The sequence below is a fragment of the Spermophilus citellus genome, assembly GCF_964194105.1.
Source record: "Spermophilus citellus genome assembly, chromosome: 6".
NCBI lineage: Eukaryota > Metazoa > Chordata > Mammalia > Rodentia > Sciuridae > Spermophilus > Spermophilus citellus.
The window spans coordinates 28,896,825-28,915,597 of record NC_138187.1 but is presented as its reverse complement, the minus strand read 5'-3'; the positions used below and the strand labels follow the sequence as shown (position 1 = coordinate 28,915,597).

General features: G+C 50.2%; 1 protein-coding gene across 1 annotated transcript; it reads right to left on the bottom strand.

Moving 5' to 3' along the window:
• Positions 1-1,619: 1,619 nt before the first annotated feature.
• Positions 1,620-11,128, bottom strand: ZP3 (zona pellucida glycoprotein 3; the record flags this gene model as incomplete). The annotated part of the gene is made up of 7 exons (XM_081297943.1): positions 1,620-1,830; positions 1,963-2,054; positions 6,624-6,741; positions 6,837-7,014; positions 7,091-7,190; positions 7,947-8,069; positions 10,820-11,128. 7 exons carry the CDS (start codon positions 11,126-11,128, stop codon positions 1,674-1,676), a joined length of 1,077 nt encoding a protein of 358 aa, XP_081154069.1. The 3' UTR covers positions 1,620-1,673.
• Positions 11,129-18,773: the final 7,645 nt, after the last annotated feature.

Sequence of the window (18,773 nt, the reverse complement as noted above, 5' to 3'; positions counted from 1 at the left end):
TGTAGGAACGCCATCTCCAGGAAGCACGCCCTCTAGTCTCCTGCTGCCCTACCCAGGCCAAGGGAGGTGCCCTTCCTCCCTGTTGCCAATCCCTGGCCACTGTACTTCAGGGGAAATTTTTTGTAGTGCTGGGGCTGGAACCCAGGGCCTGGCACATACCAGCCTCTCCCTCATGGTACAGCAGATTGAGCCCAGAGATTTTTGACCATGGAGCCACATCCCATGCCCCGTTTTATCTTAGAGACAGTCTCACCAGTTGCTTAGCACCTCACCATCCTCAAGGCTGGCTTTGAACTTGTGATTCTCTCATCTCAGCCTCCTGAGCTGCAGGCGTGCGCCAAAGTGCCCAGATTCCCCAGCCTTTTTTTTTTTTTTTTTTTTTTTTTAAGTGTGCTGAAAATTGAACCCAGGGCTTTGCGTGTGCTAGGCAAGTGCTCTACTGCTGAGCGACAATCCCAGCCCTTTGAGACAGGGTTTCACCAAGTTTCTCAGGGCCTTAAACTTCCCATCCTCCTGCCTCAGCCTCTTGAGTAACTGGGATGATACGGGGGCATCATACTCAGCTCTGTCACCACATTTGAAACCCTGCCTTCAGCAAGACCCCAGGCCAAAGATGAAGAATATGAAGGACCTTTCAGCATCCCAGCTCCCACTGGTGTCCAAGAGCCCTGCCCAGCAGGTTCCAGCCCTATTTTGCCTCTGAGAACCCCCCCAGGTGCACAGCAGTAGCCCCAAAGCTGGGATGCTCTAGGGGCAGTTAACACTACTGAGAAGGTGGAAGGCTTGGGAACGCCGGCTTGGCTGTGGCAAGCATGCACCCTGAACACACTCGGGATGGACAACGGTCATCACCCAAGGCCAGAACTGCAAGATTCTTACCTAGAAAAGAGGTTGGCTGAGTGTACCCTGCTTTTGTCCAACAGCTTCTATTGTGGCTTCCTTGGAATCAAATTATACAGTTGCCCCTGGAGAAGTGAGGTCTGTACCCCAGAAGGCCATATATGACCCCAAAACCAGGAAAATACAGGTCTACGTCCCTGGGCTTCCAGACCGTCTAGACAGGCATCCGGAGTCAGGCCTGCTTGTGGAATTGCGCCGTTCAGACAGTCTACACTGCACCACATCCAGAGTTGCTTTTCTTTTATTAAGGAGCGGACACGGGGTGGGAAGCAGTGTGGCACCTCCTGGCAAGACCCAGGACAACAGCAGCCAGGGTCAGGAACGCCACCACACCCAGGCTCAGGCCCAGCGCCATGGAGGCGTGAGCAGGAGTGTGCCAACCCTCCACACCATGGTCGCCACGGTCGTCAGCCTTTCCCAGGAAGATCAGTGGCCCCACGGTGACATCTGCTTCTTCAGTCACTGTGAATGGAGTGGGACACCTGAAGGTCACTTTTGTCCCTCACCAGGAGTCAGATTGTGGATTTTGCCGTCTTCATAAGCTGAACTAGATTTGGCTCTAACAGCTGTCGATTCTCCCAACACTCCCTATTATGTCCCAGGAGAATCCCAGGGTGCAGAGTTCCATCTGCTATTGGAAGGTGCTCAGAGCCTTTTTAGCCTTCTGTATATAGCCCTAAGCCACATCCCCGGAATCAACAGCCTCAGTGAGGGACAAGGGAAAATATTACCCCAAGATGACAGGTGTCCTAGAATATGAGGAAAACTAACACTCAGTGACTGGCCCGTGGTGACATACCATGTCTGCGGTTTCGTGACGTGGCCTTGGGCCCCTGGACAGGGGGCTGCCTCCTGGAAGAGCCTGGTGTGCCACAGTCCCCCCTGCCGCAGCATTCACAGATCTCAGCAGAGCCTTCAACTGGCAACCAGCTGAGAAGGTAAGACAAGCGGCTTGAGGCGTCCTTGCTGACAGATATGTGGCTGCAGGGATACTGGGGGGAGTAGACGCCAGGCGTCCCTGGTTAGGTTTCCACCCAGGGACACAGAATCTGTTCTCCTCACCTGTTGGAGGACTTGTTGAAGGAACAGGCTTTGTTGAGTTGATCCGGGGGTTGGTGGGCAGGAATGACCTTCAGATGGCAGGTGATGTAGATCTGAAAGAAATAGCAGGTGTGCTGGAGACTTTGACAAACTGGTTCTATAACCCTTAGCCCTTCCAGGGGTCTAGAAGATGACCTTCCATCCTTCAATTTACCCCAAGATTGCAGAATGAGTAGCAAATCTAATTCTAAGCTGGAACCCATCATTTCCATGGATCCTTTCCCAAATAGTCTCCATCACATGGCACCGTGAGCCCTGGGCTCAGGAAGTCAGCCCCTCAGTGATGAGAGGAGGATCGAGTATTGTGAAAGCCCTCCACTCAGACCCAGGTGACCCAGTGGGTGGTAGACACCTTCCTAGCAGGCAGCTTAGCAGGGTTTCTGAGATTGCCACCTGTCACTTGACAGGTTGACAAACTACTTCTCAGGAATGTAGTCACTGGATAGTACCATTTTTCAAAGGAAAGTGGTTTCTGTGACCCAAGGTCCTTGAACAGAGAGATCCCTTGTACTAGCTTCTCTAGAGTTTGCGCCAGACAGAAAAATTTTCTGGCTATTTCCTTGGAAATGTTTCCCGAGTTTCTCTTCCTTAGGCATATACTCCCCCGGACCCCTGCCCTGCTTGCACAGAATTGGGGATTGAACCCCGGACTCACAAGCTCGGCAAGGACTCCACCTCTGAGCCCCAGCCCAGCTTGTGTCTTCTATCCATTTGTCCCGTCAGCTTTTTCAAGTTTTTCTTTTGTACCAGAGATGAACTCAGGGGTACTCAACTGCTGAGCTAGAGTCCCAGACTTATTTTGGCGTTTTATTTAGAGATAGGGTCTCACTGAGTTGCTTAGCACCTCGCTTTTGCTGATGGCGGCTTTGAACTCACGATCCTCCACCCTCAGTCTCCTGAGCTGCTGGGATTATAGGCCTGCACCACCATACAGGCTCTTCGAGCATCTTTAGTGATAATGATCAGGCTAGTGCCCTGGCTAGACTTGGCCTAGCCACAGCCTCTGACCTGTCACTTAATTCTAGTAAAATAAACTCCTGCTGGGAGTTGAGGGATCTATGTCCCCACAAGCTACTCACCAGGGGTCTGACACCCCAGCTCAGCACCTGGGCTGAGGGCTTTTCTTGTTTTGCCCTTTGATCTAACCTATGGCCCCAGGCATACAAGTGCAAGTGCATCTCCCCTGAGCTATATGCCCCAGCGTGGCAGGGGGTATTCTGACAGCCTGGGTTCAGTTCAGCCCTGAGCCATTCCAAGTTAGGGATCCCTTGCATATTCTAGGTAGTGTTTGGATACCTCCTTGTTTACCACCTTCTAGCTGAAGCCTCAAGCAGAGCCACAAGCCTTGGCCACCCTCTAGTGGCCAAGTGAAACCATTTCAGAAACTTAAAGCTAGACCTTTGCAGATCTAGGATGTGTTTTTGGCTGCCTGCCTATCCATCTGTCCTACAAGAAGATAGCTTCCAGGTCCTTTAAAGTCCTTACTCCATAAGGGGGAGCTGCTTTTGTCTTTAGTGTCCCCCCTGACTTTTCTTTTGGTGCTAACCTAGAGCCCAAGATCCCCAGATGTTCCCCTATAACTTTTGAGACAGGTTCTTGCTAAATAGCTAAGTCTGATCTCAACCTTGTTATCCTCTGACCTCAGCATCCCCAGTAGCTTGGATTATAGGTGTGTGCTGTGCCTCGTCCTAGTTACAGCTCTTTTTTGTACCAGGGATTGAACTCGAGGGCACTTAATCACTGAGCCACATTTCCAGCCCTTTATTAATTTAGAGACAGGGTCTCTCAGTTGCTTAAGGCCTTGCTAAGTTACTGAGGCTGGCTTTGAACTCTCGATCCTCTTGCCTCAGCCTCCCAGACCACTGGGATTACAAGTGTGCTCCACCGTACCCAGCCCCTTACAGCTCTTAAAAGTTGTTCCTTCTCCCTGTGCCTTGGGCCACCATCCACCAAGCCATGCCTTCCACGTTTGAGGGTGAGCCTGCCCAAGTCCTAGGCTCCATGAATCCAAATTGTCCTCTTAAAGGGGTCACCAGCTCCACTCGCACCCCTGTAGCTGGCCAGCACCCGTACCAAGGCTTATATTTTACTCCCCTCCACCCACGTCTGCTGTCAACATCAGCTCCCTGCTCCAACCAAGATCTTCTACCCTAAGACCCACAAGGTCACCGATCTGAGGACCAGGACACCCCTTTTCTATATCTGTTCCTTCTCCCCAGTCCCATTTCAACCCAGGACCCTCCATGGAGAGCTTCCGGCGATCTCAGCATCAGATTCCCGCCCCACCTGTCACCTACCCATCTGTATCGAACAGTTTTTCCCCCCCCAGCAAGGTTGGAGCTGGGGAGATAGCGTCAATGTCATGCTCTACAACTCCCCCTTTGTCCCTTAACACTGCCTAGCCAGATGAGCCCATCTCGTTGGTTGGTAAACTTGGCTGCTTACTAGGATCACCTGAGAGAAATGTATCAAACATTTAATAATAAGAGAAAGATACAACAAAACGCTAGTAGATGATGTAGTAAAGTGCTAATGATAGCCTGTAATCCCAGCAGCTCAGGAGGCTGAGGCTGATTAGCAATTTAATGAGGCCTTAAGGGTCTCTAAAATAGACAAAGGAGCTGGGTAATATGGCTCAGTGGTTAAACACCTAGTTCAATCCCTGGTACCAAGAAATAAAATGCTAACAGTAAAACCTAGATAACTAGGTGGGAAGTTGGGTTTTACAAACACACCTACTAAGTGAAAATGTGGGATTATGTAGTTTTTGTGGGGATTGAACCCAGGTCCTTGCACATGTGAACTACATCTTTACCACCAAGCTACACCCCTAGCCCAGGCATCAGTATTTGTGTGACCTCTAGGTGATCAGTAGAGAATCAACATTAAAAACCCCCGTTTTGGCCAGGCACGGTGGTGCACATCTGTAATCCCAGTGGCTCTGGAGGCCGAGGCTGAGACAGGAGAATCAAATTCAAATCCAGCCTCAGCATCAGTGAGGCACTAAAGCAACTCAGCGAGACCCTGACTCTAGTAAAATAGAAAATAGGGCTGGGGATGCGGATCAATGGTTAAGTACCTTTGAGTTCAATCTCCGGTACAAAAAAAAAAAAAAAAAAATCCTGTTTTGGGCTGGGGATGTAGCTCAGTGGTGGATCATTGCTCTCACTTGTGGTAAGGTCCCGAGTTCAATTTCCTGCATCTTTAAAACACCCTACTTTACCTGATCAGCTATGCCAGGCTTCCCATTCCCACTCCCATATCTGGGAACTGTTTTTTTAATAGCAGCTTGATTTTTCACTGTAGGAGTCCACAATACTTTGTAGCTCTGCCAGCGCTTCCCACACCATCCTCCTTCCCATCTCCCTGCCTCTCCATCCCTTAGTTTTCTTTTCCAGCTTAGTAGTTGGCAAGGGGGCACCCTGGACCAACAAGGTTGACATCACCTGAAAACTTGCTAGGAATAAAAATTCTCAGCTCTAGTCTTGATTTACTAAATCAAGCCCAAGGGGTGGGGCCCAGCAATCTGTTTCAAAGCCCCCCGGGTGTTACTGGTTTCTGTCACTGGTCTAGCCTAGGATCAAGTCCAAAGGGCGACTCAGCAGAGGGGGTCACAGCAGCTCTTTGCTCCTGGAGGACCAACACCTCCACTCAACCTATCATCCTCTGGGTCTGGCCCTACAGCTTGGTGACCAAGCCCAGTAGTTATTGTTTTTTTTTTTTTTTTTTTTTAAAGAGTGAGAGGAGAGGGAGAGAGAGAGATAAATTTTTTAATATTTATTTTTTAGTTCTCGGCAGACACATCTTTGTTGGTATGTGGTGCTGAGGATTGAACCCGGGTCGCACGCATGCCAGGCGAGCGCACTACCGCTTGAGCCACATCTCCAGCCCGTGTTAGTGGTCTTATTTGGGCTGTCAGCTAGGTCACCTGGGTCCCTGTTCTGGTTTTTCTCTAGTTCTAGGATCCCAAACTACCCCATCCTGCATGGATTTTCTACCTGCTTATGGATTTTTTTTTTTTTTTTTTTTTTAAGTTTTCAGCGGACAACATCTTTGTATGTGGTGCTGAGGATCGAACCTGGGCCGCACGCATGCCAGGCGAGTGCGCTACCGCTTGAGCCACATCCCCAGCCCTGCTTATGGATTTGTGTTAGCTCAGGCCAAGAAGATGAACCTGTGGCCTTTATTGAGGCCCTCAAGTTTAGAGTTACAGCTATCTCTATCAGTAAGTCATTTGCTTAAGGGGATACCAGTGAGACATCAGGAGGATATATATATATTTTTTGATACCCAAGATTGAACCCAGGGGTACTTAACATTGAGCCACATCCTCAGCCTTTTTGTATTTAGGCACAAGGCCTTGCCAAGTTGCTGAGGCTGGCTTTGGACTCAATCCTCCTGCCTCAGCCTCCTCAGCTGCTGGGGTTACAGGCATAGCCACCATCTCAGCCACCAGGAGACTATTAAAAAAACTGAACTCTGGGTCATGCTTCTTTTTCCCCTTTGGTGGTGCTGGGGATTCAACCCAGGGCCTTGTTCATGCAAGGCAAGGACTCTATCAACTGAGCTATATTCCCAGCCCCCAGAGTTCAATCTTTTAGGCAATTTTAAAAAGCTAGTACCGTATTTCTGGAGTCATTAGCGAAGTGGAACACATCCATGGTGAACCGGAGAACATCGGTCTTAGACCTGGGAGCTTGGAATGCAGAAGAGCCATCGGAGAGACCGTCCACAAGGCAACTTGGAAGGGAACAAGGGAACATGTTAGAGGCTGGGTACATGGGCTACGGGCCATCTGGTGACTAAGACTCCCTGGAAAGTCAGCCCAGCCTCACCCATGGAAGTCCACAATGCTGTGACGAGGCAAGGCGCTCTGGTCTGGTGTCGGGGTGGCTACACAGTGGTCTACAAACAGGTGCAGTGGCGGGTGGCTGCCAGTGTGGACATCGGCCAGGAGGTAGGCGGTGTCTCCCAGGTAGAAGGTGGGGGACAGTTTCTCAGAGGTCCAGTTCTCTGGAGGACACAACCAGGGCTAGAGACTGCCCAGAGCTCCCCTCCCAGCTCCCCTCACTCCCTACCCCCGGCTCACCCTCCATCAGGCGCAGAGAGAAAATCAGCTGCTTCTCTGAAGACACTGTGGTCCTGAAGGGCACCCAGGTGGGCCAGATGGCCTGGCTGCTCACATTGCCCTGCCTGGGAGAAATGTCACAGCTGCCCACACGGGTCCCAGGGCACACCCCCCTCCACCACCCTAGGGCCTATGGCAGCAGGGGGTGTCCAGTTTCTCTATGGCAATGTCCTCAGTGATGGCCCACAGGCAGCTAGGCCAAGGTACCCAAAGCCTGAGCCTGACCCTAAATCCTCCTGAACATCTACACTTGAGATCAGGACTAAGGCCTATGTCCTCCGCTGAGCCTGACGTAGGACCCAACCCTGACTGCACGGGCCTGGTCACCCTCACGTCCTGCTTTGGTGGTAAAATTCATAGGCACGTTTCATGTTAGGGGCTGCAGGGCCAGGACTTGGTGTAGGAACTACTGTAGCAGCAGTATTTTTTCCCCTTCCTGGTACTCGTGCTGGAGTCCAGGGAGGCTTAACCACCAAGCCACATCCCCATCTTTTTATTTTGACACAGGGTCTCAGTCACAGCAACACTATTCAAAGACTGCTTCTGACTCTGAGGAGGGCCTGGGATGGCCTAATACACCCCCCCCCCAAGGTCTAGGGCTACTCTAAACCTTCCTTAAGAGGCCACGCAAGTCAGAGGCTCAGACAATTCAGAAGGCACCCCCACCTCCACGCAGGCTGAGGGCAGTGACCACAGCTGCCGGCACTTTCCCTTCTCATAGCCACCTGCAAACTGTTCCAACCAGCCAAGCCACCTGCCTGCAGCCACAGCAAACCAGGGACATAGCCACCAGGGGCCAAAACGGCCCGTCCCACACTGACCTGGGGTAGCGGCACTCAATGGGAATCTCCACGCGGTTGGTCCTCACAATGGACAGGTTTCCCATGGGATGGGGGTTATGGAGCAGGAAGGTGCTGTACACCAGGGCATCATCTGTCACCTGAAGCAAAGGGGAGGCGTTAGCACTACAGGCGTCACTTGGCCCAGGCAGGTTTGGCCCCCGTGAGGGTGCAGGGAGGGCAGCCTGCTGGGGTGAAACCAACCAGCAAGGAGGGGCTGGGCAGGTGTCCTCTTAATATCTCAGGGTCTTTACCTGACACCCCTGTAGGTGTCTGCATCAGCTACGCGGCAGGCAGATAGGAAGCAGTGCCCAGTGACCTCAGGATATACACACCGATTTTGGGCGGTACTGTGACTTGAACTCGGGGATATTATGCCACTGATGGTCTCACACTTGTGATCCTCCTGCCTCAGCCTCCCGAGTAGCTGGGATTATAAGTGTGCATCACTGCACCTGGCCATGGGCAATTTCTTCTTATTGGGGTGGGGAGGCAAGAAAGACCTAGGGGCAGCTAGGTGCCTTTTTTTGGTGGGTACCATGGATTGAACTCGGGGCCACTGACCACGGAGCCCCATCCCCAGCCCTATTTTGTATTTAGGGACAGGGTCTCACTGAGTTGTTTAGCAACTTGCTTTTGCCGAGGCTGGCTTTGAACTCTTGATCCTCCCTTCTCAGTCTCTGGAGCTGCTGGGATTACAGGCGTGTGCCATCGCGCCTGGCCAATCTTCATCACTTTATCACCTTCCCACCTTATCTGGGGCCCACTTCAGAGAAGCAGGGGAAGGTGTGGTGGTCTCCTGAGGATGGAGGAGACAAGCAGGCCCTTCCAGGGGTCTTTTCACCTCTCCTTACAGAGCCTGCCTAGAAAGGATTTCCCTTGTGGCCCAACTGCCCCCACCCTAGATCTTCAGAGGGCAGTTCTGGATCTGTAAGTGCCCCAGACAGGGCCAGCAGCAGAATTTGTGGAGCCTCTCATTTAAGAGAATAATTTCAGGACGGAGCATTAAATTGAGCCCAGGGCCAGGTGAACCTCATCAGGCAGAAGGCAGAACACTGGCAAAGGAAGAAGCTTCCAGGCTTTGCTGGAGGCTTCACCTGAGACTCAGATGCTCATGGCTGCCTCCCATGCCCGTTCTGCTTTAGTAAGGGGTGCAGCCTGGACTTCAGGATTTTTTAGAAGCTCCCCAGGTTATTCTAGAATTTGGGACTAAGCTATTTTTTTGTTTGTTTTTGGAGGGGGGTATCAGGGATTGAACTCGGGGACAGTTAAGCACTGAGCCACCTCCCTAGCCCCGTTTTGTATTTTATTAGGGACAGGGTCTCATCGAGTTGCTTGGTGTCTGGCTAAATTGCTGAGGCTTGCTTTGAACTTGTGATCCTCCCACCTCCCGCCTCCCGCCTCCTGAGCCACTGGGATTACAGGTGTGCGCTATTGCGCAGGGCTACACTAATTCTTCAAACAACTCCTACAGTACTGGGTATGGTAGCACCTGTCTGTAATCCCAACAATTTGGGAGGTTAAGGCATGAGGATCACAAATTTGAGGCCAGCCTCAGCAACTTAGTGAGGTTTTTTCCCCTCATTTAAGAAAAGATTGAGCTCAATCCTTATTTAAAAAAAAAAAAAAAAAAAAAAACACACACCACAGCCGAGGCTGTAGCTCTGGCTCCCCAGGAAGACAAGGACAGCGAGTTCTTGAGGAGATTCCTGGGGGAAATCACACTTGAGGCCAGAGCTCAGCCTATAGGGGTCCAGGAGCTGTATTGCCCTCGTCCAGCCAAGTAGAGTCCAGGGTCAGGTGAGCAGGAGCAGGGCCCTGTGATGGAGGGGAGGACTGGCCCTCCATGGGCCAACAGAAGGAGGTCCAGGGGAATCAGGACTAGCTGGGAGCCGTGTGTCCTGCCTTGCCAAGTGTCCACCTCCCCACTTCCTTAGGGAAGGGTGTGGGCCTAGGTTACCTGAGGTCTCTTTCTATTCTAACCTGCATCCCATATTAAGCCTCTATTGCTTGGACCTGTTCCCAGGCACCCAAAGGAAGCCTGGGAATCTTCAACAAGAGGGTAAGTTACGATGCCCCGGCCCATAACCCCTTTAATTTAAAGCTTCAAGCCATCAAACAGGAGTGAGGCAAGCCAAAATTCTCTTCCCTCTTCCTCCCCATCCCAGTGATAACTTTTAGGCTTATTTTTGGGGGGTACCAGGGATTGTACCTAGGGTTGCTTTACCACCGAGCCACATCCCCAGCCCTTTTTGAGACAGGGCCTCTCTAAGTTCCTAAATTTGGTCTTAAACTTGAGATCCTCCTGCGTTGCTGGTTATGGCAGGCTTTCTGAAGTGTCAAAGACTCTTTTCTAGGGCTGGGGTTGTGGCTCAGAGGTAGAGCGCTCGCCTAGCATGTGCAAGGCCCTGGGTTCGATCCTCAGCACCACATAAAAATAAATGAACAAAATAAAGATTGTGTCCAACTAAAAAATAAATATTTTAACAACAAAAAAAATACTCTTTTCTAAATAGGCTTTTAATGCCCCTGGCAAGTACCTGGTTACCCGCAGGGTTATCCTGTCTCCCTGTCCTATGTTGGGTCCATCGCTCCTGTACCCTTTCTATGGGTGGAGGAAGTGGTCAGAAGGAGCCAGAATGGGGTTCCTGGTCTGGCCCATCGGTTCACTGTCACTATGTTCTACTTTACCTCCCAGGTTTCAGTGGCCTCAGCCAGGAGCCTCCCCATGGCCACCCCCAATGTCCAGGCTTGGGGCTCAGCTGAGTCACCTCCCCATCTACAAGGGAAGAGTCCCTTCATGACTACAACCAGGCTGTCCCCCCCACCAGGGCCAGGGGCCCAGCCTCACCTGCACACCGTTACCACACTCATGCAGGCCAACCTCAAATCTGATCACATCAGCGGTGCCCACGGAGAACAGGGGTTCACAGCCCTCAGGGCCCAAGCTGAGGTCAGCAGGCTGGATTAGCTTCCCAGTGCCAAAAAGGTCCCTGCTGACAGCGACCACCAGCTGGGCTTCCAGACACTCCACTTCCACGGGGGATGCAGGCAGCAGCAGCTGGGTGGGCCCAGCCGCGATCCAGATAGGTTGTGGGGAGCACAGCTCTGTGCCCATGCACAGCAGAGAGCAGATGAAGAGGCCGTAGCTCAGCTCCATGGTGTCAAAGGGTGCTTCCTGCTGTGCTGCGGGCAAGGCCCAGCCAGCCATCTTATACCCCTGGATGGAGGCTCTTCACCTGTGCTCCATTTGCCTCTCTTCCCCAGCCAGCTAGGCCCCTGCAGCTGCGTGAAGTGGTCCCCAGTGTGGACACATGGGTAACACCTGGGAGCTTGTTAGGCAGGAGGGCCTCCAGCCCTTGCCTAGAGGGACACTCAGAACCTGGTTTGTAGCTGGGACCCCTCAGGGATTCCTTATTTACCTTAAAGCATTCACTGGTGGCCGGGTCAGCCCTAATTGTCGCCCCTTCTCTGCTCCCACCCTCTTGATGTTTGCTGTCCCGGCTCTCAGGAAGGAGCTGAGGGTCTGTGTGAAGACAGGAACAGGACCCAGATTGAATGGGGTGGGGAGTATAGATCAGAAACAGCGGGAGCATGTGGTTGGCAAGGGTGAGGACAAGGATTCAATTAGGAGACAAAAGGAGTCCCGTGGACCCCTGTCGAACATTATAGGATCAACTGAACACCATGTCCCTGCAGATGGAGTTCCTCCATTGTTATCCACCTCGAGAGTCAAATTCAAGTTTATTTATTTTTGTGGTACTGGGTTTAGAACCCAGGGAGGTTTTACCACTGAGCTACATCCCCAGTCCTTTTTATTTTATCTTATTATTTTTTTAAAATCTTAAAACAGGGTCTTGCTAAATTACTGACACTGGCCTCAAACTTTGAATCCTCCTGCCTCAGCCTCCCAAGCTGCTGGGATTACAGGTGTGCAGCACCATGCCCAGTTTTTTGTTTGTTTGTTTGTTTGTAGCGCTGGGGATCAAACCCAAGGCCTTGTGCTGAATTTTGGTTTTGGTATGTTTCAGTACAAATATCCAGGGGCAAGTTCTTCAATGGAAAACATCTGAGAGAAAACTCTGTTCAATTGATCCATTTAATGGGTAGGAGGAAGGGAGGGCTGCTTAGGCAGGGGCAGCTGTGTGAGCAGAGATGGAGGACACTGGGTAGGCCTGGGAAGTGATCAGGAGCCCAGAGTGGCTGAAGACTCTGTTCCCTTGGGGTGAGCCTAGGAGGTTGGGGAGGTGGGTGGGGCAGAACCCTGAAAGCCAAAAAGAGAGGAGGACCCAGGTGGGGACTGAGGCAGGTGCAGAATCTGCTGGGAAGAGGGACCAGAGATCAAATAGGCTGAAGGCGTCCTGCCCCCATGAGAACGGCTTCCTCAGGCTGAAAGTGGAAGACAGGGAGGCTGCTATCCCCTCCCAACCTTTCTCCAATCTATTCCTCCATCTCTAACATCCTCTCTTTTGTGTGTGTCCCCCACCCCATACTGGGGATTGAACCCAAGGGCACTTAACCACTGAGCCACAGTCCCAATACTTTTTTATTTTATTTATTTATTTATTTATTTGTTTGTTTATTTATTTTTGGTACCAGGGATTGAACTCAGGGGGACTAGACCACTGAGGGTAAGGGTAACCCTAAACCTAACTCAACCACATCCCAGCTCTATTTTGTATTTTACTTAGACACAGGGTCTCACTGAGTTGCTTAGTGCCTCACTGTTGCTGAGGCTGGCTTTGAGCTCATGATCTTCCTGCTGCTGGGATTACAGGCGTGCATCACTGTGCTGGGCTCTTTTTTATTTTTTAATTTAAGACAAGGTCTCAGTAAATTAATTAGGGCCTAAATTGTTGAAGCTGGCTTTGAACTCAAAGTCCTTCTGCCTTAGTCTCCCAAACCACTGGCCCAAACGGATGTGGACCATTGCACTGGGTGCTTGCATGCGCGCGGACACGCGCTCGTGCTCTCTCTCTCTCTCTCTCTCTCTCTCTCTCTCTCTCTCTCTCTCTCTCTCTCTCGTTCCAAGTTCTAAAGAAAGCCTTCTGTGACACCAACCTCAGCAACATAGCAAGGCAATGCTTCAATTAATTAAATAAATAATGAATAAGTAGGGCTGGGATGTAGCTCAGTGGTAAAGTACCTCTGGGTTCAATCCCCAGTACCTAAGTAAATACAGCTGTCCTCATCCCAGAGCATTTTGCAGATGGAACTTTTGAAACAGTGACGTCTCCTTTGCCTTCCTTCAAGGCTGGCTTTGAATAGGACCTATTTTCCTAGTCTGGTTCAGTGGTGTACACCTGTAATCTCAGCAGCTCAAGAGGCCGAGGCAGGAGGATCTCAAGTTTGAGGCCAGCCTTGGCAATTTAGCAAGACCCCTGTGTCAAAAAAAAAAAAAAAAAAAAAAAATCCAGGTGTGATGGCATACGCCTGTAATCCCAGCAGTTTGGGAGGCTGAGGCAGGAGTTCAAAACCAGCCTCAGCTATTTGGTGAGGCCTTAAGCAACTCTAAATAAAACTCTAAATAAATAAATGAATGGCCTGGGCTCAGTGGTTAAGCCCCCCTGGGTTCAATCTCCAATACCAAAAATAAATAAATAAAAAAGGACAGGAAGTATAGCTCAATGGTAAATTACCCTTTTCATTATTTATTTATTTTGGTACTGGGGATAGAACTCAGGGACACTTGACCACTGAGCTACATCCTCAGCCCTATTTTGTATTTTATTTAGAGGCAGGGTCTCACTGAGTTGCTTAGCACCTTGCTTTTGCTGAGGCTAGCTTTGAACTCAGGATCCTCCTACCTCAGCCTCCCAATTTGCTGAGATTACAAGCATGGGCCACCACATCTTGCTCCTGGGTGGGATCTTATGCTGCCCAGTAACTGAAATAAGAGTCAGGAGTCTACTGAAAAATCCTAGCAGGAGATGGTGAAGTACCGGCAGGTGCAGCATTTATAGATGGCCTATCACTGGGCCTGGGTCGAGCTCTCAGAGAGGAAGAATACAAAATTAGTGGCATTTAAATTTTTTTTCTCTTTTTCTGGTGCTGGTGATCAAATCTATGGCCTTGCTCATACTAGTGGTATTTAAGTGGATTTATTGTTGTTGCCGCTGTTTTTTAAATTTGCTTGTGTTTTTGTAATACTGGGGATTGAACCCAGTGGTACTAGACCACTGAGCTATATCCTCAGCCCTTATTTAATTATTATGGTGCTGGGGATTGAACCCAGGGCCTTGTGCATGTGAGGCAAGTACTCTACCAACTGAGCTATATCCCCAGCCCTCATTAATATTTATTTTTTAGTTTTTGGCAGACACAACATCTTTGTTTGTATGTGGTGCTGAGGATCAAACCCGGGCCGCACGCATGCCAGGCAAGCGCACTACCACTTGAGCCACATCCCCAGCCCATTATTTGCTTTTTGAACATACCAGAATGCTAGAAGCTAAGTGTTAAGAATCTAGTTGGGGGACTGGAGACACAGCTCAGTTGGTAGAGTTCTTGCCTCGCATGCACAAGGTCCTGGGTTCAATCCCCAGCACCATAAATAAATAAATAAATAAAAATCCATATGAGAAAGATCTGCTGAAGATGGCAGAGAGACCTGTTTGATCCTTGGAAGTTTTTCAGAGTTCAAAGCCAGCCTCAGCAAAGGTGAGACACTAAGCAACTCAGAGCAACTCAATGAGACCCTGTCTCTAAAATACAAAATAGGGCTGGAGATGTGGCTCAGTGGTTGAGTTCCCTTGAGTTCAATCCCCGGTATCTAAAAAAAAAAAGAAGTTTTTCAGGGACATACTTTTGGGGTTTGGGGTGTAGCTCAGGACAATGCCTAGCATGTCCAAGGCCCTGAGTTCCATTCCCCAAACCAAAAAGTATGTATGTATGTGTGTGTGTTTACTTTTGAGAGGCTCCTGCCCTTGAACTGATAGATGAGAATCTCTGGGCATTAAGTGGTGGGGGCAAGAATCTGCATTTAGTCACCCTCTGTATCCATGAGGTCTGTCCTAGAATTCAGATGGGGGATTGAAAAATACTCAGGAAAGGCTGGGGGTGTGGCTCAGTGGTAGAGCACTTGCCTTATATGCACAGGGCCCTGAGATTTCATCCCAGCCACTGTAAAAAATAATAATAAAATCACAGGCACGTGTGGTTGTGCATAGGTTATATGCACTTACTGTGCCATTTTATATAAGAGTCTTAGATCATCTGCAGATTTTGGATCTTGGGTATCTTAGAAACCACCTGAGAGGGATGCTTGTATTTTATTTAATTTAATTAATTAATTAATTAATTTTTAAAGAGAGAGAGAGAGAGGGGGACAGAGAGAGAGAGAGAATTTTAACATTTATTTATTCCTAGTTCTCGGCGGACACAACATCTTTGTTTTTTTGTATGTGGTGCTGAGGATCGAACCCAGGCCGCACGCATGCTAGGCCAGCGCGCTACCGCTTGAGCCACATCGCCAGCCCCAATGCTTGTATTTTAAACTCACTTCAGGGGTGACAGGATACAGCTGGGTTTGGGAACCACCCTTTGAGGGCTCTCAGAGGCTCTCCAGCTCTGAGAGTTTGTGGTTCCAGTGGGCATGTGCAGAATCCCAGCCCAGCCTTGGATTGCAACTATAGGTCACCTCCTGACTTTTATAACTACAAAACCCCAAAAAGTACCAGAACTCCAGGTACCAAACAGGAAGACAGAATTGGCAACATCTGAGACAGGGATGCCCACCCCATGCACCCAAGCTCCTGGGGCCATGTTTCCAGACCCCCACGGAGGTGCTGGTCAGGACATGGTCCAGGGGACTCCCAGGTTGGGTCAGAGCTTTCAGAAATCAGGGATGCTTGGCTACTCTGCAAAGGGGTGGAGCCCTGCGCAAGCCTTTCAGAAACCGGAGCCCCGGTAGGGGGAGGGAGAGGAGGGGTTGCCTGGCCCTGAGAGTCCAAGGGCCCCCACCCAACCCCAGTGGCTCCTCCTCTCTCTGGTGCCCTTCCTCTGGGGCTGCTCCAGGCAGTGCAAGCCACCTCCACTCTTCCTTTGCCTTGCTCTGCCCTTAAGGTCAGGTGGGGACAGGCTGGGGCCACCAGCCAGCTCCATGGACAGGGACTTTGCCTCTGTTCACCTTCCATCTTTGGAAAGAAAAGAAGAAAGCTCTGAGTTGGTTTGCACTGGGGGGATCCTTCCCCCTCCCAAACATCCGAGGGCAGAGAGAGTGATTCCAGCTTGGATTGACTGTAGAAGAAGGGACAGAAAGAGCCCAGAACATTCCCCCAGGTATGGATCCTTCACTTTTGCGAGTGTATGTCTGTATGTGTCTGTGTGTGTGACAAAAGTTATCCACTGGTCAGATGGGGAATTGTCCTTGATAATCTCCTGGACCCCTTCTGATGGCTTCAATCTATGATTCTGCACCCATAACTTCACCCAGTCATTCAACAAACATTTCCTGAGTATCCTGTGCCAGTTGCTGCCCCTTAAATAAGATCTGGCTCCTGCCACTGAGGATTCATAGTCTGGATGGGGTTACAATAAGAATAACAATAGCTATGATACTCACTGTGGGCCAAACCTTTTACAAACGTTAGTTCCCTTCATCTACCAACAACTGTAAGTGTGTTACTAACCCCATTTTACAGATGAGAACAGGGAGGCTTAGCAGCTTCTAAACACTGTGTTGTGCTGTTGCCTGCCCTGTAAAGTGACAACCAAGGATTCAGGTGCATCTGTGGAAGGTGGAAAGGAAGAAGGTGAATCCTTATCTTGACGGACATTTCCAGGACATGAGCAGGACAGAAGAGCTGACTGGAAGTGGGGGTGAGGCAGGCTTCACCAGACACTTGGACAGCGCTAGGGTCAGCTGGGATTAGAAGTCCATGGAGATCAGGAGCAGGGTCTTTCTCCTTTGCAGGGGAGGGAGCGGGGGCACCTGAGGATTCCTGGCAGGTTCTCTGGAATCTATCTGTCCCCACACCCAGGCTGGAGATTGATCTGGCTTGGGGGTGGGCAGTGAGTGTCCCAGCAGCCTGAGAAGTGAGTGGCCTTGGGAGGCAAGGGAAGGTCCAGAAAACTATGTGTGCCCCAGCAGAGAGTGGCCTGTGGTTCTCCCCCTCCTCAAGGTTCTCAGCTCCCATCTCCCAGCTGTCCCCAGTCCAGGCAGAGGGAGGACAAAAGCTGATTATTCCACTGGGGGCTGTATGAGGCCCCATGAATGGGGTGTTGAAAACTCCGTGTCTGCTTCCAGATAGTTTTTCACCCTCTCCAGCTCTCCCCAACTATGCCAGGGTGGAGGGTTGTGGGCAAGGGGGAGACCTTCTGGGAGGGGCATCAAGTACCTCGCTCTCAACAGATCCCAACAAAACCAGCCTCCAGGGCACTTCCTCCTGTAGTGCCTATCAGGGTGACTGGGAGGCAGTCACCTGGGTGTTCCTCTCCCCCAGTCCCCCAACCCATGGAGGCCCTGCCCTGCCAACTTGGTCCCCAGCTATCTTTTGCGTCTGTCTTCTCTCTCTGTCCTTCATTATCTGGAGCCCTGAGAACCTGCAATCAGCCTCTGAGCAAGTCTCCATCTGTCCCCGACCGGACCCACCAATTCATCTTTGGCACACCTGGTGTCACATTCAGCTAAAGTCTGCCAGAAAAGTCGATGTGAAGGTGGGGGGCTTCTAGGACACCGATGATGCAGAGTGAGCGTTCACTGAATCCCACACAGGATTTATGCTTTTTTGGGGGGGATTGTTTTGGTTTTATACCTCAATCCAAAAATCTAAAAAAGTCTTGGGGTTGGAAGTGTAGCTCAGTTGACAGGACGCCCCGGGTCCCATCCTTAGCACTGAAAAAACAATCTTCAGAAGGCAGAGTGTTCCAAATGGTGGTAACTCCCTCAGACCTTCCTCCACCTTTTTTTTTTTTTTTTTTTGGTACTGGGGTCTGAACCCAGGGCACTTTATCACTGACCCACATCCCCAACCCTTTTTTAAATTTTTTTCCCCACATCTTTTTAAAAAAATATTTTAAAATATTCTTCAAGTTGTAGATGGACACAATATGTTTATTTCATTTGTTTATTTTTATGTGGTGCCATGGAACCCATTGCCTGACGCATTCTAGGCAATCGCTCTACCGCTGAGCCACAACACCGGCCCCCCTTGTTAAATTTTATTTTGAGATAGGGCCTTGCTAAGTTGCCCAGGCTGGTTTTGAACTTGCAATCCTCCCGACGCAGCCTCCTGAGTCCCTGGGATTACATGGGAACTGATTTCCTTAATTGTTTTTTTTTCTTTGAATTGACTCATTTCTTTGGATTTAAATCCATCTTAAAGGGAAACTTTATATTGTTCAAAAAAAAAAAATGGAAAATCACGGTCCTTTACCATAAATAGAAGGCACTGTAATTAAAATTTTTAAAAAATAAATTAAAAAAAGGCAACCAATAAAAAAATCAAACAATAAGCGAATATCTATATTCCCCTAGGTGAGGGCAGTTAATGGAGTGCCTGCCATCTGGGACACTGCCCTGGGGGATGCACAGCCCTGGGGGATGAGCTCTGAGCCACCCGGCTGTCTGCGTGGGCCCTGCCAACCCTTCCAACCTCACTCCCATTCCCTGCCTTCTTCACACATCCCCGGTTCCAGCCAAACCTAACTCCTCATTAGTTTCTGTCCCTGCTTCCAACTGTCATCTCCCAGCTGCTGCCCCTGCCCCTGCCTCTGCCTGCAGCAGGAATGTCAAACCCCAGTGGAATGCCATTTCCTTCTGAAGTTGTCCCTTCCAGCTGGAAGGAAACACTGGGAATCTTGAA